Here is a 16,936-nt window from a genome sequence, read left to right on the forward strand (position 1 = left end):
TGGATCAGGTGGAGTCCCTGTGACCGGGCATAGGAAACCTGTGCCCTGCCAGCCTCAGTCGGCAGTGGGCCTGTGGGGCTCTCGCCAGGAGTGTTCCAAGACAGACTTCTGTGGGCCGTGTGTATGTGGGGACACATTTGATCAGTGGTCTGATGAAGCAGCTGGCTCCAGGCCTGGGGGTTGTGTGAGAGTCAAAGGAAGGGATAAGGAGAGCCCCCCACCCTGCCTGTCCCCCACTGTTACTCTGGAGGCAGTGAAATGGGCCCAGAGACAAAGAAAGGACACGGCACTTAGCACCTCCTGGCCTCTAGCAGGCCAGGCCTATGTGACTGGTGATGTCTCTCTGGAAATGTCAGGTCAAGAAAGCCACGAGATGTCACATATAACTGTTAGAAAGTATTCCTTGGGATCACTGCCAGGACAGAGGAGGGGCCTCCACTCTGCTCTGGCCCAGGGCTCCTGGGGAGAGATGAATGAGTCTCCAGTGATGACTATGGCAGCCTCAAGCTGTGCTTTGGGATTGCTTCATCCACAAGGCTACAACTGTGCGTGGGCCACCCAGTAGGCGGCTTGTTCACTGCCTCCTACTCTCTTGTCTTGATCAGGGCTGATCGGGGGACCCAGGTCCATCCAGACAACAGTGCCAGTACACAGGATTCTAGAAATTCCGGCTAGAAATGCCCATGTTCCTGGATGGTGGCCCAGTTCAGAACAGTTGCCTAAGAAGCCAGGTGTGGCCCTTAGGAAAGAATCTACCCACATTACTGGGCAGCCAGGCCAAGGTAGTCTCATCTCCACCCAGGCGATGGTGACCTTGCATGGGAATTTGAGTGCACATCACAGATGTTTGGGCATCAGCTACATGCAGGTCTGGTGCTGGGCTTGAGGCCTTGGCCACATCACCCTCACGGGCTGTCAATGACGGACTCATGAGATACTGAAGACTACACACAGGAGAGGCAGACAGTGGGTACCTGAGACAGACCGGTGCCCCCAAAGGAAGCTTCCCTCTGGAGAAACACCCATGGGAGGCTGTGAGGAGGGGATTTTGCAGCCCCAGGAACCCCAGACTTCCATTAGAATAAGAATAGCAAACATCATTTGGAGAAAGCTTCTGGTTTATATAATGCTTGATTGGTCAGATTCCCCAGAGGCCCTATCGATTCCCAAGATAGGCTTTCCTGATCCTGATAAGTCAAAGGGTGCTGGTCTCTAAGGGAAAGAACTTGAAGACATCTAGAATTGTCTCAACATCCCCTTGAGGCGGTATGGTCCTCCTAGTCTACAGATAGAAAAACTGAGGCTCAGCAGATAAAGGGCCTGCTCACGAGGGTGGAGCCACAGCCATCCCATACCCTTCAGGCCTTCCCCAGAGCTCGCCCGGCGGGGTTTGTTCTCCTAATTTTAAGCACACCCCAGACTACTTAGCACCAGGATGACTGGAGTCTGTTTGAGAGGACAGATTCCCCTTGGTGGGATAAGACATGAACAGGCGTGCTCTGAAGTCCAAATACCTTTCGTTGGTGGTAGCCAATAACCCAGACCTCCCCCCCCCCCTGCAGAGAATTCCAGAGCCACTCATGTTCCAGCTACACCACTGGGAACCAGCCGCAGAGATCCCAGCCTGAGAATACCCAACGCCCACCCCGACCTATTGCTAAGCCATTGGTCTGACTAGCGGCAGTCCCCTCTTCCCTTCCCTCTGCAGCTGCTTTGGCTTACAGCTGGGTGTTCACCCACACGGGAAGCCTCTCACAGGTTCCCCCAGGCCATCAGTACCACAGCAGGGCAGGAGAGGGTGACTTACAGGGGCAGGGGCGAGGACTTCCTGTTTATGGTGGTGGGGGGGGTGACAGTGATGAGGCCAGAGACAGAAAGGTGAAGCGGTCCAGCATCAGGAGAGCACGGCTTTGAATGTCAGCTCCACTCAGCCCCGACTCCCTCCCCAGAACTTCAGTTTTTCATCTATGACATGGGAGTGGGGTAGCACCCACCTCATAGTGTCCCCTATGGGAGGTAGAAGCCTGCAGGTGGGATCAGCCCTGGCAGGCTTTGGGTTCTGGTGGCCACAGTCATGGCTGCTCTTTGACTCCGGAAGCTGGCTTTTTCCACACAAGACGCTGGCAGTGTTCCACGGCATCACACATCTCAGCAGCCTCTGGGCTGTGGCACCAAAAGCTGGGGCCCATGACACACTGATCCGTGCCTAGAAGTGGGACCTTGGGGCTGTGGCAGGCCCCCATCTTCTTGCACAGGTCCGTGGGGTCCATCATAAACCTGAGGCTCTCTATGAGCACAGGTTCATATTCCGCTACGAAGCGGTTGCACTGCAGCACATAGGGCAGCGGCAGGATGCGGCAACCACCTTTGAAGGCATTCAGGATGTCCCGCTTGGTGCTCTTGCGATCCAGATTCTGGGAAGATACGCCCAGTATCCTTTTGCATCCCTGGCAGAAGCTGCCCTGGTTTTCTTCGTCCACCAGCAGGGAGGGTGTGGTGGCCTCAGCCCTGGAAATGGACCGGACCTGCCTTCTGTTGTTACACAGCCGGATGGTCTCACATACTTTCTCTGGGGTGACCCTGGTCACAAGCTGTACCAAGTTGGGGCTGTAGGTCTCCACCAGGGTGACGCACTGCTGGACCAGAGATTCGGGCATTACGGAACATACTCGCTCCAGAGCGTGGGTGATGAGGGCTTCTGTGCTGTTGGTCATGAGCCATTTGTCCATCTCCTGGATCACGTTCAAGCACACATCACAGGTCAGGCCCAACTGCATCTGCATCTCATTCTTCCTTGGCAGTTCCATCTCCAGAGAGGGGACTCCATTCACAGTGGCCATTTGAGCCAGCCGGTGAGCAGGCTCTCTCTGCTCCTCACAGAAGCCCCCCTTCCTGCAGACCTCCTGTGGGTGGAGAATCTGCAGCATTTGCTTAGCAGGGACAAATTGCTGGCGGATGTAGTTCTTGCAGAGGGCAACCAGGCCAGGCCCCAGGGATTCACACTGATCCTGGACAGTTGCCTCTGCCGAGGTCAAGTTAGACTCTAGAGAACCCTGGAGTCGGGAGATCAGCTGGATACAGTCTTGGCACACAGCACCCCCAAGCATCTGTGATGGGTGGAAGCTGAGGGCCCCGTTGGACAAGAATGGAGCCATCACCTCAGTTGCATCCTCTTGGGTCGGCGGGCTCTCTGAGGTGGCAGTGGCTAGGTACCTCTGTAGTGGCTCACAGAGGGTGAGCGCGGTACATACCGGAGCCAGGGCACTCCCTGCGGTTCCACTGAGCATGCCCAGAACAGCTGTGCTATGGTTGTTCACCATTGCCTTGCATTTAGCTGAAGATTCCGGGCTTGGAAGCCACTCACAGGTCTTCGTTACCGATGCCAAAATGTCAGACTCAGTAGCATCTGGGTTCATCCCGTTACCAGCAGCGGCTGCCACATCCTGGCATATACTGCAGGGCAGGGTCCTGACTGTGGGCTTGCTCCAGACAGCACTCTGGCAGAACCTCACAGCCTGGCACTTCGCAGCTGCCTGCAGATCCTGACACCATACTTCAGAGCCCTTGGCACACTCCTGGGGGCCCGAGATGGGGCTGGCCTTGGTGGCCCCCAGGAGACCGGACAAGAGAATCAGAGCACACAGCATAATGCCTGTGGTTCCACTGGCTGCAGCCTCTACTTGGTTGTGGCTTTAAAACTAGCTCTCCTGCCTGGCCTGCTCAGCAAGGGTCCCGCCTCCTGCTCCTCCCCAGCCTGAGTCAGCGCACCACCTGCATGGGTGCTGGCCCCAGCCTCTCTGACTTCTGCCTCTTGTCCTCTCCACCTTCAGGAAACATCTCCCTCTCTTCCCCTGAATGATCGCTATTTTCAAAGTGTAGCTTCTTCAGGAATGAAGTTTCTTTCTGTTCTGTGTCACACCAGGGCTGCAATTCTAGACTGAATTCCTAGAGTGACTTATTTCAAACTGGGCCTCACAGTCATGTGCCGGCTATAGACTCTTTTCCTTGGGCCCGCTGTTCAGGGGCTGAGTGGACTGTTGACCCCACAGTGCCTGTGTGAAGGCCGCTGGCATGCAGAGCCTTTCATTCTGGAGACTTCTATGGGAGGCCGAGCGTGGGCTGGTCCCTAGCAGATGCGCATGATGTTTGCTGAGGTTCACATGTACAAAAGGGTTTTGTTTCACTGTTAGGTCATTTGTTATCCTCCGCAATTTTGGAAATAGGCATTAGGCAAGCGCATTGGCACCAGGCAAACACACAGGTGGCCAGAACCTCATCCTGTTGATTCTGTAGAGCATTCTGGAGCCAGACTCACCTGTTATGATTGACATGTAGCTCATCACTCCCGCAGGAGTGGGCAGATCGGGGACCCTGAGGGCACCGTGGAAGCCCCACATGCCTTAGTAGCGTGAGTCCCACACGTGGATATCTGTGGCTCAGATCCTGGGGCTCTGGGTGTACAGAGGAATTCACTTCCTAGCTATGTGGGGCTGGTATCCCAGCTGCCTTTGCAACAGCTTTGCAAAGAACGCAGATGGTGTCTCCTGTTGCCCTCCTTCTAGGAGGCTGGGCTGCAGAGACCGGGGGATTAGGTTTGCTGAGCCCTTTAAATGCCTGCCAAGGACTCTGCTTCCTTTGGGCCAGGGGAGGGAACAGGCTTGGTGAAGTGGTGAGGCCGGGCTCTCTTAGCTGCAGGGCCACCAGGGCCAGTTGGGTGAGCTGTACACAGAGGTGGGGCTGCAGACAAGGGGCTCTTATCTAGATCTGACTGGACTGGCCCAGCTGACTCACCCTCCAACACCTTACCCGGGTGCTGTTTACGGAACACCCACTCACTTTGTTTTCGGGGCTCAGGCATGTTTTCAACCCTACAATCAGCTCTGTTTGCCAAACGTGTGACCTGCCATTTGACTCAGTTTTGATGCCAACTTCCCAGAGTCCATCCAGACCCTGCAGTCAGGGGTTTGAACTCTGGCTCAGTCCTCTCCACCTGCATCTATAATGTCATGGTTCCTATGGCCCTCTAAAGTTCAGGGCCTGTTAGGAAGACCCCCAGAATACAGGCAAGTGATATGTTAGCACTGACCAGTTTATCCCCCAGGACCCAACTTAGGAACCACCAGGGGAAGGTGCCAAGAGCAAGAGATGGGTAGGACATGGAACCTCTGGGCCCTATCTGGGAGTGTCAACATCCAGCCCATCTGTGAGTTATGCTGGAGCACTGCCCCTTCCCAGAGTCATGGGTGAGGGATGGCTGAAAGCCCCACTACTACAGGCTCTCTGGTGGGCAGCACTGCCCAGAAGCTGCCAAGGACACTAGCCCAAATCACCTTGCCAGTATAAGTTCAAGTGTGGGCCAAGGAGCTGTTCAGAAAATACTCTAGGCTTAGGGCCTCTGTTGTATTTCGTTTTAATACTGTATCTAATTTAGATGACAGTTGCAGAAATAATTCAGAGAATGCTTGTACCTTCCCAGGGATACTGATAACATTTATTCTCTCTGCATCATTCTGCTTTCTTCTTATCCACCCAACCATTCATCTACCAATCCATCCATCTACCCACCTGTCTATTCGTTTATCCATCTGTTCATACATCCATCTGTCCATCTATCCGTTTGTCTGCCTAGTCATCTGTTGTCCACCCACACACCCATTTCCCATCTATCCACCTGCACATACATTCATTCATACATACATTCATATATCTATTGTCCATCCATACATTCATCTATTCAGCTACCTGTCTGTCCACCCATTTGTCCATCCATTTAGTTATCCACCTCTCCATGCATCCATCTATCCAGTTTTCTATCTGCCTGTCCGTCTACTTGTCCATTCATATATTCTCCCGCCTACGTACCCATTCCATCCATCCATCCATCCATCCATCCATCCATCCATCCATCCATCCGCCTGTCCATCCATCAATCCAACTATGTATCTGTCTGTCCATCTAGTTATCCATCCATTCACCATCTATATATTTCTGTATCCATCTACCCATCCAGTTCTGTATGTCTTTCTATCCACCCTTCCATCCATCCATCCATCCATCCATCCATCCATCCATCCATCCCATCTATCATCTACTCTCCATATATCTGACTGTCAATATGCATAAATATTTACACGCAGTGTGTCACAACTGCTGTGGGCGGCTGTGGGTGAAGGCATTGTGTCTCTTTGCCCATTTCTTCCGTGTGTCATTCCTAAGAATGAGGGCATTCTCTCCCATAACCACAGTGCACTTATCGAAACCGAGAGCTGCAGTGTTGACCCAGCGTTATCCACCCTACACCCAGGTCCAAGCTTTCCAGGTGCCAGAGGTGCCCTGTTCCGAGAGCTTATCTCCCAGGCCTGATACACTCACTCCACACATTGCTTTGCTCACGTCTGCCTGGAGTCTTGATAGCCAGGCCTTGTCTCTGTCACACTAGGGCATAGGCTGGTTATAGTACCCACGCCCTTCATTGGTGATGCTTCATGATTGGTCGAGCTGGGTCCTATAGTGGCAACCTTCTTTTCTGCCCTTGGTCCTCTGAGGGCTTCAGACCCATAGGCACTTGAAACGGGTGTTTTACTGTACAAGAAAAGCTTTCTCCTCTCTCCTTGTCCCCTTCAGCTCTCTTCATATTTCTTTATTCCTTAAAAGAAAAGCCCATAGCTGTTGATCTTATTTTTACTGTTCTTAAATCCAATTTACTGTAATTTTTTTTGAACTATTGTCTGTGAGTCTTAATCCACAGCCATTACTGGTTGCTCTCGATAGCCACATGGCTCCAGTTTCGACCTGTGGAGCTCATGGAGCTGTCTTTTGTCTCTTCCAGTTGTCCTCATCATTCCTTGAGGCCCTCATATCCAGCTACAGCACCATCCCAGGCTCAGTTCATTCTTTCCTCAGCCAGCCCAGGATTCAGCTTTCCCTACAAGGAAAGTGTTGAGAAATCCTATCGGGAAGCTAGTTGAGCCTGCCATGCCACTGTCATTTCCAGACCCTTGTTGACACAAAATGATACTCCACTTATCGATGAGGAAAAAGGGTGAAGGTGGAGGGAAGGATGTGTGTTTATGAAACCATAGACACACGCTGATAAAGTACTAAGTGTTCACCTGTGTGCACATAAATGCTTGTGATATATTTATCCATCCATCCATCCACCCACCCACCCACTCTACCACTCAACCACTCATGTGTCCACCCACCTATATACTCTCCTTCCTATTTATCCATCCATCCATCCAGCCAGCCATCTACATGCACCCATTTTTGTGAGCACCGCGCAGTCCAGCTTCCCTCTTTTCAGTGTTTGGACCTCCCTTGCCTAGCAGTGAGAAGCCTAGCTCTTATTATCCATAATGTATCATTCACTCTCATTTTCAAATCCAAAATATATTTAAAAAAAATAGTTTCAGGAGCACTAGCCCACCCCATTGTGAAAAGCAAACTTTACTAACTGTATTTCTGTGACTATTGACAGTGGACTTTATTCTGCTGAAGAGGAATTTATACCCAGCAAAGTGTGCACATCTTGAGTGGTCAGATCAGTGTCTGCCAACACATGTGTTTCTTTAAATCATGCCCCAACCAGGATGCACAGCCCTTGCTTATGCCCCTTTCCAGTTGTTCAGCGTTCCTTATTGTTTCCTACCATGGTCTCATTTCCACGGCTATAATCATGCATGTAAACTTACTACTGTGTTCTTCTGGCCACATTATAAGATCTGTCTGCGCTGCCTTCACAGCTGTCTGCAGTGAACCTTGCCAGGTCAAGCCAATAACTTGTTCCTGCAGTAGTCTGTGTATCCACCGTGGGCTGACATTGCTGACTTCTGGTGTGGGCTCTCTGGTCCCCTGGCACTCTGAGCATTCTTGGTGGCATGATGTGAGCCATGCAAGTTTCTATAGGGTGAGCGCCAAGGCTCCTCTCTGTTGAGTGCCAACCCTCCTGAGCTGTTCTGAAGTGGCTACACCTGCTGCCACCACCCAGCACCACTAGTGCCCATCTCTCTTTGTGGCTCTGATTTCAGCCCTTTAGAGATAATGAGCAAATGCTTACATGTCCCCCCACCCCCTGCACTTTAACGGATGGTTGTTATTGAGGGTTCGAGAAACACTACTTGCTCCCACAACTTTTAAAACAGCGTTTTCTGTGTGTTTCCACGTACATACTGGTCCGGTCTGCTCATGGGGGCATGTAGGCAGGTGACTGGGGTGCATGTGGTGGTGAATCCCTGACCCGGATGCTGGGCCAGCGGAAACAAAAGGGGACTGGGCGGCCTCACCCCCATGGGAGGATTGCCGGGGAGTGATTGGAACTCTATTGTCTCTTGGTGAGTAAAGAGCACCCTAGGAGAGGCTAAGCCGGGTGTGACTGCCTGTGTGGCAAGATAGCCCAGCTCTCACGCTGTTCCCTGTGTGCTGCCCAGCCCCTCACCTGCTTAGTGGCATCTCCATCAACCTCCACGAGGAAGGCGAAGAGGGACAGGAGCCATGTCGCCTGCTCCCTCATTCCCACCCTTCTCTGGAGGTAGAAGATGTTGCCATGGCTTCTCTATCTTCTTACGGAATACGGGTCCCAGACCGCATTGTCCTCCACTCCTCTACCTCAGTCACCCACCATGATACTCTGCTCCCTCATCCCTCACTTCTGTCCTTCCTGGGTCTTCCTGGTGACACTACTGTCCCCTTCCCAGGGCTCACCTTCGCTGTCTAGCCACAGGTGGACCGAGGTTTCACCAGTCACTCCTTTCACACAATATTCCCCAGGTGACAGTGAGCCAGAGCTCAGTGGGAGGAGGATGGGGAAGTGTGGGCCACACCCTTGGACACAGAGCATTGATGAGCAAACACAAAAGGACCTTCCCTACTGCACAGGGTGAAAGTGGGGACATGGCAGGAAGCCATGTGGGGTCAATGGTAGAAGGGGGTTCCCTACAGAAAGTCTTCAAGAGGTAAGGTAAGGGCATCGGCCCTTTGGCGGGGGATGGGGGGAATGTGCTGTTCACTTGACGCATCAAAGAGGGGACAGACAGACTGGCTGATCATTAAGCTGTTGATCTGACCCAGAGGAGTCAAGGGCAAGAGGTGAGATTCTTTAGGGGGTCTCTGGGAAGGGAGTGCCAGGTAGGAATCATGCCAAAGACCATTGTCTGGTTCCTCTGGGAGTGCCCATCGGTGAACAAGCCTGTGGGTGGTGTGAGGTGAGGTGTGGAAGGACAAGGAATCAGGGGGTGGGATTGGATGAGCAAAAGGCAGGCTAGAGCAGAGGGACTCTGGCATGTGGGGGCCTCTAGTGAGCAAGTCAGTTGAGGTCTCATCACTGCTCACCCCAAACAGAGCTGGTCCTGTGGATCCACAGAGCCCTACTGACTACCTACTAACGCAAAGATAGTCAACATGTAGGGTTCTTGCCCCTCCCCCATAGGTTCCTTGACTCCTGAGGGATAGAAGGTGAGAATCAAGCTGGGAGGCCAAGCTGGGCCTGGCTAAGTCACTTGTGAGTACAGTGGAGGACAGGCCTCTTTACTTCTGAAGTCTTGCTGCACTCCAGCTCCGACCCCTCCTCTGGGACCACCAGGCTAAGAGGTCAGACATGAGGTCTTGGATTCTGCCCCTCCTACTGCTTTCCAACCACAGAGCAGAGTCTGGAGCCCACCAACCAAAGCCTTGTACCCCTGGCTCCCTCAGGGGCTTCTGGGCCAGGAGCAGGAGTGGAAGGAATCGAAGGTCCTGAGGCAGCCTGGCTGGTGACTGCAGCCTGAGGCTAAGTATGGTCTGGCTAAGAATAAAGCAACTCATCCTCCTGCTTCTAAAGCCAGAGTCGGCGCTGTCCCTCCAGGTTCTTGGGGAGCTCTGCAGATGTTGGCAGAATCTGTAGCCGGGTGCCCCATCTTTGCCCCCGTCCACAGCTGGCTTTCCTCTTCATCCCCATGTTTGATTTCTCCTCTTCATAAAGACCCAGTCATGACTAGAGTCCCAGTGGAGAATAGCTCACCTAAGTTCTTCAGTGAAGACCTGAGGTCAGCTGCCAGGGGTTACACTTCAGCATCCTTTGGGGGACTCTGGGGGGGTATACACCAACCCATGACAGGTGTGTCCTGGGCTCCGGTGTCCTTGACTCTAATCTTTCACTATAGCTTAGATTACTCCTGGTTCCAGGAAGCCTTGGGGCAAGGCAGTGCAGTAGAAAACTCGTTTAGAGTCCAATATGTTGCTGAGCCCCTGGGATCACAATGCTTGGATGTTTATGAACCTCTCCGTTGCTTGCAGGATATCCTGAGCATTTGGGACTGTGGCTCCGTAGGCTGCACAATCCCCTAAAGTCAGGGCTCAGGCAGATGAGACCCCAGGCCTGAGCCTTTGCTATTGGTGACCTGTGAGCCAGATAGACCCTGCAAGTCTAGGAGCCCATCATGGCTGTTAAAATGTAGCCATTATTTGCAGCCTCTGAGACTTAGGACCTGGGGACTCTGGCCCCATGGTGGCTGGAGCCTAAATCTTTTTGTAATTCTCTCTCTCTCCCTCTCTCTCTCCCTCACTCCCTCTCTTCTCTCCCTCACTCCCTCTCCCCCTCTCTCTCCTTCATTCCCTCCTTCCTCTCCCTCCCTTTCTCCTTCTCTCTCCATCCCTCTATCTTTACTTCTATGTGGCTTGGACAAGCCTAGCTCCCCAATACTGGTTAACTATCTTTGTGTGCTGTCTTTCTTGGGACACCAGTCCTCCCGGCATGTCAGTAGACTCCTCCAGTATTTCCCAGATCCCCTCTGTGCTGTTCCAGATCTCAAGTCTGAGGAGCCTCTTGGCCCACCTTGCTCTTGAGCACTGGAGGTGGGCAATGGAAAATCCTCACTCAGGATAAGTAGGTCAGCACATCTCAGGTGGATGAGGAGCTGGATCAGTGAGCAGGGTCCCTCTTCCCATGTGGGAAGAAGGAAAGCAGCAGGCCTTAGAGCATCCTGATGCTGGGCCTGGTGGATTAGAGTTGTTCTCATGTGTGCATTCAGCAGTTATTTATTGGGCATCGATTCTGCACCAAGTGCTATTCTGGGTGCTGTAGATACTTGAGCTAACTAGATAGCAATTCAAGCTCCTGGGACTTACACTCCAAGGGAGGGAGTGGAAATTGAGCAACAAACACAGTAAGCATGGTAGTGGAGAACGGGGCGGGGAGCCGAAAGAAACCCTACAAGTTGCAAGGCAACTGGGAGAACCAAGAGCGTGTGGTCAGGTATGGCCTTGGTGACACGGCAGTACTTGTGTGAGGATTCCAGAGAAGGCGTGGGAGAAAGCCAGGAGGGAGTGTGATTGTGTACTAAGCAGGGAGGTTGGCATGTACAAAGGTCCTGAGGTGGTACAGGAATGGCAAGGAAGCAGAAGTCTGGGACAGAGTGAGTGGGGGAGGGAGTGGGAGGAACCGGAATTAGAAGAACCAGGTAGTATGGATTCTGGCTTTACCTCTGAGGGAAGTAGGGGACCACTGCAGGGGTTCCGGCAGAGCAGTGGCATGACCTGACAGGACCTTTGTGGGGATCAGCCTGAGGCAAGGGTGGCAGTTAGGAGAACTACTAAGCAGGAGTTAGAGGCAGTAGGGCCCTAGGGGTGGCGTGGGCATGGGTGGTGACCTTGAATTCCAGATCTGCTGGTGGATGGATTTTCTGGTTGTTGCTTTAAATTTGGGGCAGGAGAGAAAGCCTTTGAGGCAGCCCATTTGGCCTGAGCTCTGGAGAAAACTGGCACGAAGGAGGGGCTTAGGCAGACACACCTGTCCTGGGTGTGTCATTGCGTCACCCAAGGGAGAGCAGTGCCTGCCCAGAGTGAGGTGTGGAGGAGGATGGGGAGCACGGGGAATGGGGCCACACCGTGGGCAGCAGGAAGGAAGGACGGGCGGGCACAGGCTTACACCATGGGGAGCTGTCCCTCCCCAGCAGGAAGAGGGGACAGGGGACTAACAATATGGACACAGCCTGTGGTACATCAACAGGAATGTGAACCCTCCTCCCAGGAGTTAGGCCTCAGCAGGGAGCTGGGTCCAGAAACAAGGATGGGATCCCTGTCTCTCGTGGCAACTGAGGTCTAAGGTCGGGCTGTTCAGGCTGGTGATGGGAACTGGAGGAGGGGAGCCAGTGATGGCTGGGAGCCCTGGAGACACATTAGGTGTAATCTAGAGGGGCGAGGGAGTGGAGTGCATAGCTTGGCCTAGTCAGGTAGAGACCTGTGAGTAGCCATGGTTGGACACCCTGGCCTTGCTATAGACGCCAGCTGGGAGGCAGGAGTGGGGGAGGCAGTGGTGAGCAGTTGGGAACTGGGAGACTTTCCTCCCAGAACGTCATGACCTCTGCCAGTTCCACAGGCGCCTTGCTCACAGGCGCCTTCCTCACGTGTCTCAAATGCCCTCTAATCAGGGTCACACCTTGATGTGTTGGAGTGTTAATTCCCTGGGAAGCACAGCGCCCTGGGTGGTCTGGATGGGCCATTTGAACTTCCTCCCTGGCCTGGGGCAAGACAGAGGTGAGACTGGCTGGCCAGGTGCAGGGAGCATGCTCCTAGGCCAAGCGCCAAAGCTTACCTCCCTCCTCTTTCCTTCTTGTCTGTCTCTTTGCCCGCGGTCTGCTCTTCCCTCCTTGCCTCCCTCTCTTCCTCAGTTCTTCTCTCCTCTTCTTTCTTCCTCCCCTGTGGTTTTTAGTGCTTAGTTATATTTTCCTTACAGTTAGTGAGAGGGGGCGGCTTGTTGACGAAGGAGGGATGGAGGGCAGAGGCAGAGAAAGGCAGGCAAGGCACAGCTGAGAGACACCACCTGAGTATCCAAACTGTTGAGTAAGGCTGGCCTGCCATGGGCTACACTGATCCCAGCCTCCTGCTTGACCCCTGTCCCCAAGTGAATGCCCTTCCTTCCTAAGAGCATGTGCCTTCTCTGATGTCTGCTGAGGCAATGTAAGGCACAGCTACTGCAGTAGAAGGAAGTTTGTCTCTTCATTCTCAGGCCGCATCTTTGATCTAGGCAACTTTGTGCTTTCTCCCCAAGGCTGCCATAGGGATCCAACAAAATTCGGCATACAGAGGGCCCTGAAGAGATCCCAGCACCCCTGGGGATAGGGTCTCAGTCCCACCTTCACCCAGCTGCCACCAGCTCCGCCCACCCGGCTCCATCCTCATGCTAGGACATGCCTATGCAAGCAATCCCTTGGTGGGACCTTGTGCCTGGGGCTGCTGAGATTGCGAAGGAGGATCTGCTTCAGCTTTGGGAGCATCCCTGATGCTTGGTGTTCTGCTGTGGGTGCAGCATCTGTTCAGAGCTCCACCACTGCCATTCCAGGCTCTCCTCTGCATCCAGACTCCCCTGCATGCCGTCTCAGAGGGAGGGTGCGTGACTGACTCCCTGTGGCCCCTCCCTTTGAGGTGGCGTAGGGAAGAAATGATGCGGTCAGCTGGCCTGAGGTGGGCAATGAGCTCCAGTGTACAGAGAGGCTCTGGTATGGACAGTGTCACTAGTCTCTGTTGGACGTGGCAATCGTCTCTTCAAGATCCTCTCTGGCTGCCACAGCAGACACTGGCAACCCCAGCCCATCCTCCTGCCCACAGGCCTGGAAGGGTCTACCTGAAACAGGCATCTGCTGAGGTCACCAAGGGAGGCCTCAAGATGGTTCGCGCAGGCTGAAAGGCAGGTACCTGTCCTAGTCCAGGATGAGGCTGAAGCACTGTGGGCAGAACTGGTGGCAGCTGGGGTGAAGGTCAGACTGAAACTCAGGAAGACTCTACCCCAGGAATGCTGGGTGTTGGGAGCTGTGAACCTGTGAACCCCGCCCCCGACCCCATCCTGAATTTTTGGTAAACAACTTGTAATGCTTGTAGCTGCTCTGAGCAAGAGACCCTCAGGTGTTCCTGATGGCAGGGGAGTGGTTTCTGGTGGGTTTGGCTGGGACGTGGCTATCAGTGGAGAATCCCTATATGGACTGCCCCTGGACACAGTGAGGGGAGCATTCCTGTTTCAAGGATGACCCATGGAGCTGTCTGTGTGTCTTTGTGTATTTCCATCTCCAGGTCCTCGCCTGGTTCACGAACTGTATGGTAGCGCATAGAGCGCTGACGGGCGTGGTACGCTACAGCTGGGATCCTCTGTTTGCCAAGTTGCCTTGGATCTATATGGCTGTATAGGGGATGGAGAAAATGTTCAGTTCTGCTGGGGGTTGGCTCAATCGGTAATCAAATGACCTCAGGCTCAGGACCAAGGAGACAAGTCCTGATCCTAAGGACACCCAATCGTATTCTCCTTCCTTCATTCAACAGGACCCAGAAGAGCAAGGGCATTCTCCAAGGGCACTAGGGAGTCACTGGGACTGGCACAGGTGTGCTGACCTGGCGTGCAGGGCTTAGCTGGGAGGTGGAATCAGGCTGGGGAGAACAGTGTGGGTGTTCCACCTAAGGGAGGAGGAGCTGTTGCTACCTCCCATATCCAAGTCCTGTCCATCACAATCAAAGGACAGGGGCTTCTACCCCAACCCTGGTTTCCCCTGACAAGCTAAGAGTCTGATTTTGAGTCAGAGCAATATTCATGGGTGGGGTACCTGAGTTGGGGCAGAAGGGATCCCAACTCTAAAGCCAGCTAATCTGCTTTCAGATCTTGAACCCCTGCCCACTAGGACCCCAGTTTCTACCCCTGTAGCCATGACTTGGGGTAATGTGCCCAGAGAGGCCACAGCATAACGAATGTCTGCATAGCGTCTGCCTGCAGGAACTTAGTAACAGGAAGCTTCCAAGAGCCCCTCCCTGCTTTCTGCAACAACCACAGTACAGAGTCATACACCTGGCCTACCAGGCTACCAGTGCATCTGTGGGACCTAGGAGGGAGACTGTCCCAGCTCAGAGATCAATAATTGCAGCCAGATGTGTATTTGGAGGACTTGGGTAAGCTCTGCTGCTCCCTCCACCTAGGGCCAATAGAACCTTATAGAAAAGCCAGGAACATTCCATTCCCTCTGATGCTTCCCAGGAGGTCTTTTTGTTTTGGAAGACTGGCATGGGCGTCTGGAACAGCTGTACAGCCCTTGGGGGAGGGTGCAGAACAGAGGCTTTTGTCTGGGAACCCCTTTCTGAGGCCCCCATAAAGACTGACGGAGGGATGGTCCCAGGCAGGGCAAAAAGCACTTGCCTTGCTGGGGTTTGATGTCACCAGGCTCCAGCTCACAGGACACAACCCCACTGTGGTTCCTCCTCCTCTTTATCCATCATTTTGACAAGCTGCACATAGCATAAGCCTTGTGCTAACTCACCACCCTTTCTTGGGAATCACTCAGCTCTGGATGAGCCCCAGGCACTGTCTCTGTCGACCCATTTCACAGACAGAAAAGCCCCATTCACACTTTGGAAGCCTGGCCTTGAAAACATGAGTGTCCCAGTGTCAGGGTCTTCAGTCTCAGGAGCCATCTGAAGCGGGATGGGGATGGGAACCAGCTCTTGTGGGCTGCTGATTTGAGAGGGGAAAGTATAGCTGTGCCAGCAAAATCCTGCAATCAGGAAGAGATTCAACATCCATGGAGCGGTAATGGAGCTCCACCTCTCCCAGGTCAGACAGATGTGCGTGGTCTGCACATGTGTTATAGATTCCTGAGAAACACCACGGGGCCAGCTATGTCTACCCCACCCATTACACTGTTACTCGCTCTCTACCCAGGTATCCATATTCTGCTGCCTCTGTGGCCTGTGCCTAGAGTGTTCAGGCTGCCCCCTGCTGCTTAGGCTGTGTGTTCCTCTTACACAGTCTGATTTAGGACCTGCTCACAGATGGCTTCACCACTTCCTTTCTGAGGGACCCTGTGCTCCAGACCCCAGCTTTCTGCTATTGCAGTCAGGTCAGCCCCAGGTTGGACATCCTGGTGCATGGGAGCCAGTGAGGGGTGGCATCTCAGGAGCTTTCTTCCTGGAGCATCCGAGCTCCACATGGGCTTCCTAGTCTGAGTACGGGGCTGCCTGGCCACCTTCCTGGAACACCAGGAAGATTTTCTTCCTCCTTTCCTTCCTTTTTACTTCCTCTCTCTCTCTTCTCTCCTTCCTATTCAGAAACTCAGGACAATAGGATACAGTTAACCTCCTATGTGCAAGATGAACTAAGGTCAGCTGCCAGGTCTTTAGTCTCTGTCTCTGCCTAAGAGGCAGGCCTTTCCCCTCCTTTGCCTGTCCCCTCTTCTTGGTGGCAGTGGCCAGTGTTCATGTGAGCATGCATGTGGCTTAGGGAGGGATGTGGTCATGACGCCTGGTATGCCCTGAGGTCCATGAACTCAAAGGTATCTATACTGAACTTTCACAGCCAGCAGGGGTGGCCTAGCTTCATGCCTGGGCCTCTTCCACTTCATCCTCCTTGTCTATCTCCAAAGACCACAGAAGAGTGGTCTTGTGATGTCGCCTGAAGTTTGTGGCATTCAGGTTTCCAGAAATCTGCAGCTTTATGGGTGGTTTCACTAAGCCACTGCGCCCCACCTGGACCAGGAACCTCCAATAGGTCCTTGAGAAAGGCTGTCAGGGGCCGCAGGAATGAGCAGAAACTGGGCAAACACTTGAAATTCTGTTGATCTATCATTTATTTATTCAGTCATCTTTGTTACATAGCCCCGAGTGACCTAGTACTCGCCCTGTAGTCTAGTATAGCCTCAAACTCCCGTCTGTCCTCCTGCAACTAGGAGTTTGGGGGCTCCATCATGGCACTGGCTGACTGTAACTGACCCGTGGCCTCTGTAACTGACCACCATTACAGACACTGCTGGACGGGACTGTATCTGGGATCTTGGTGCCCCCTCCCAGGCCATGTTATAGGCTTGATTCTCAGGCACGATTCTACGGGAGGTGGCAGGGCCCAGTGAAAGGCCTAGGATCAGGGGACCCTTGAAAGGGTTACTGGCCCTTCTTTTTCCTCTCTGTCCTCAAACAAGTGGTGAGTGGTTCA

The 16,936-nt window shown here is 53.3% G+C and overlaps 2 protein-coding genes across 4 annotated transcripts in view; one reads left to right on the plus strand and one right to left on the minus strand.

The window, feature by feature from the left end:
• The window catches only part of Sorcs2 (sortilin related VPS10 domain containing receptor 2), a 378,161-nt gene that overhangs the window by 179,287 nt on the left and 181,938 nt on the right, over positions 1-16,936 (plus strand). The window lies entirely within an intron of this gene.
• Psapl1 (prosaposin like 1) lies at positions 1,101-3,689 on the minus strand. Its single transcript, XM_048415122.3, has one exon. It carries the CDS (start codon positions 3,645-3,647, stop codon positions 2,073-2,075), a length of 1,575 nt encoding a protein of 524 aa, XP_048271079.3. The 5' UTR covers positions 3,648-3,689; the 3' UTR covers positions 1,101-2,072.

This window comes from Myodes glareolus, chromosome 8 (genome assembly GCF_982192425.1).
Source record: "Myodes glareolus chromosome 8, mMyoGla1.1, whole genome shotgun sequence".
Taxonomy (NCBI): Eukaryota; Metazoa; Chordata; class Mammalia; order Rodentia; family Cricetidae; genus Myodes; species Myodes glareolus.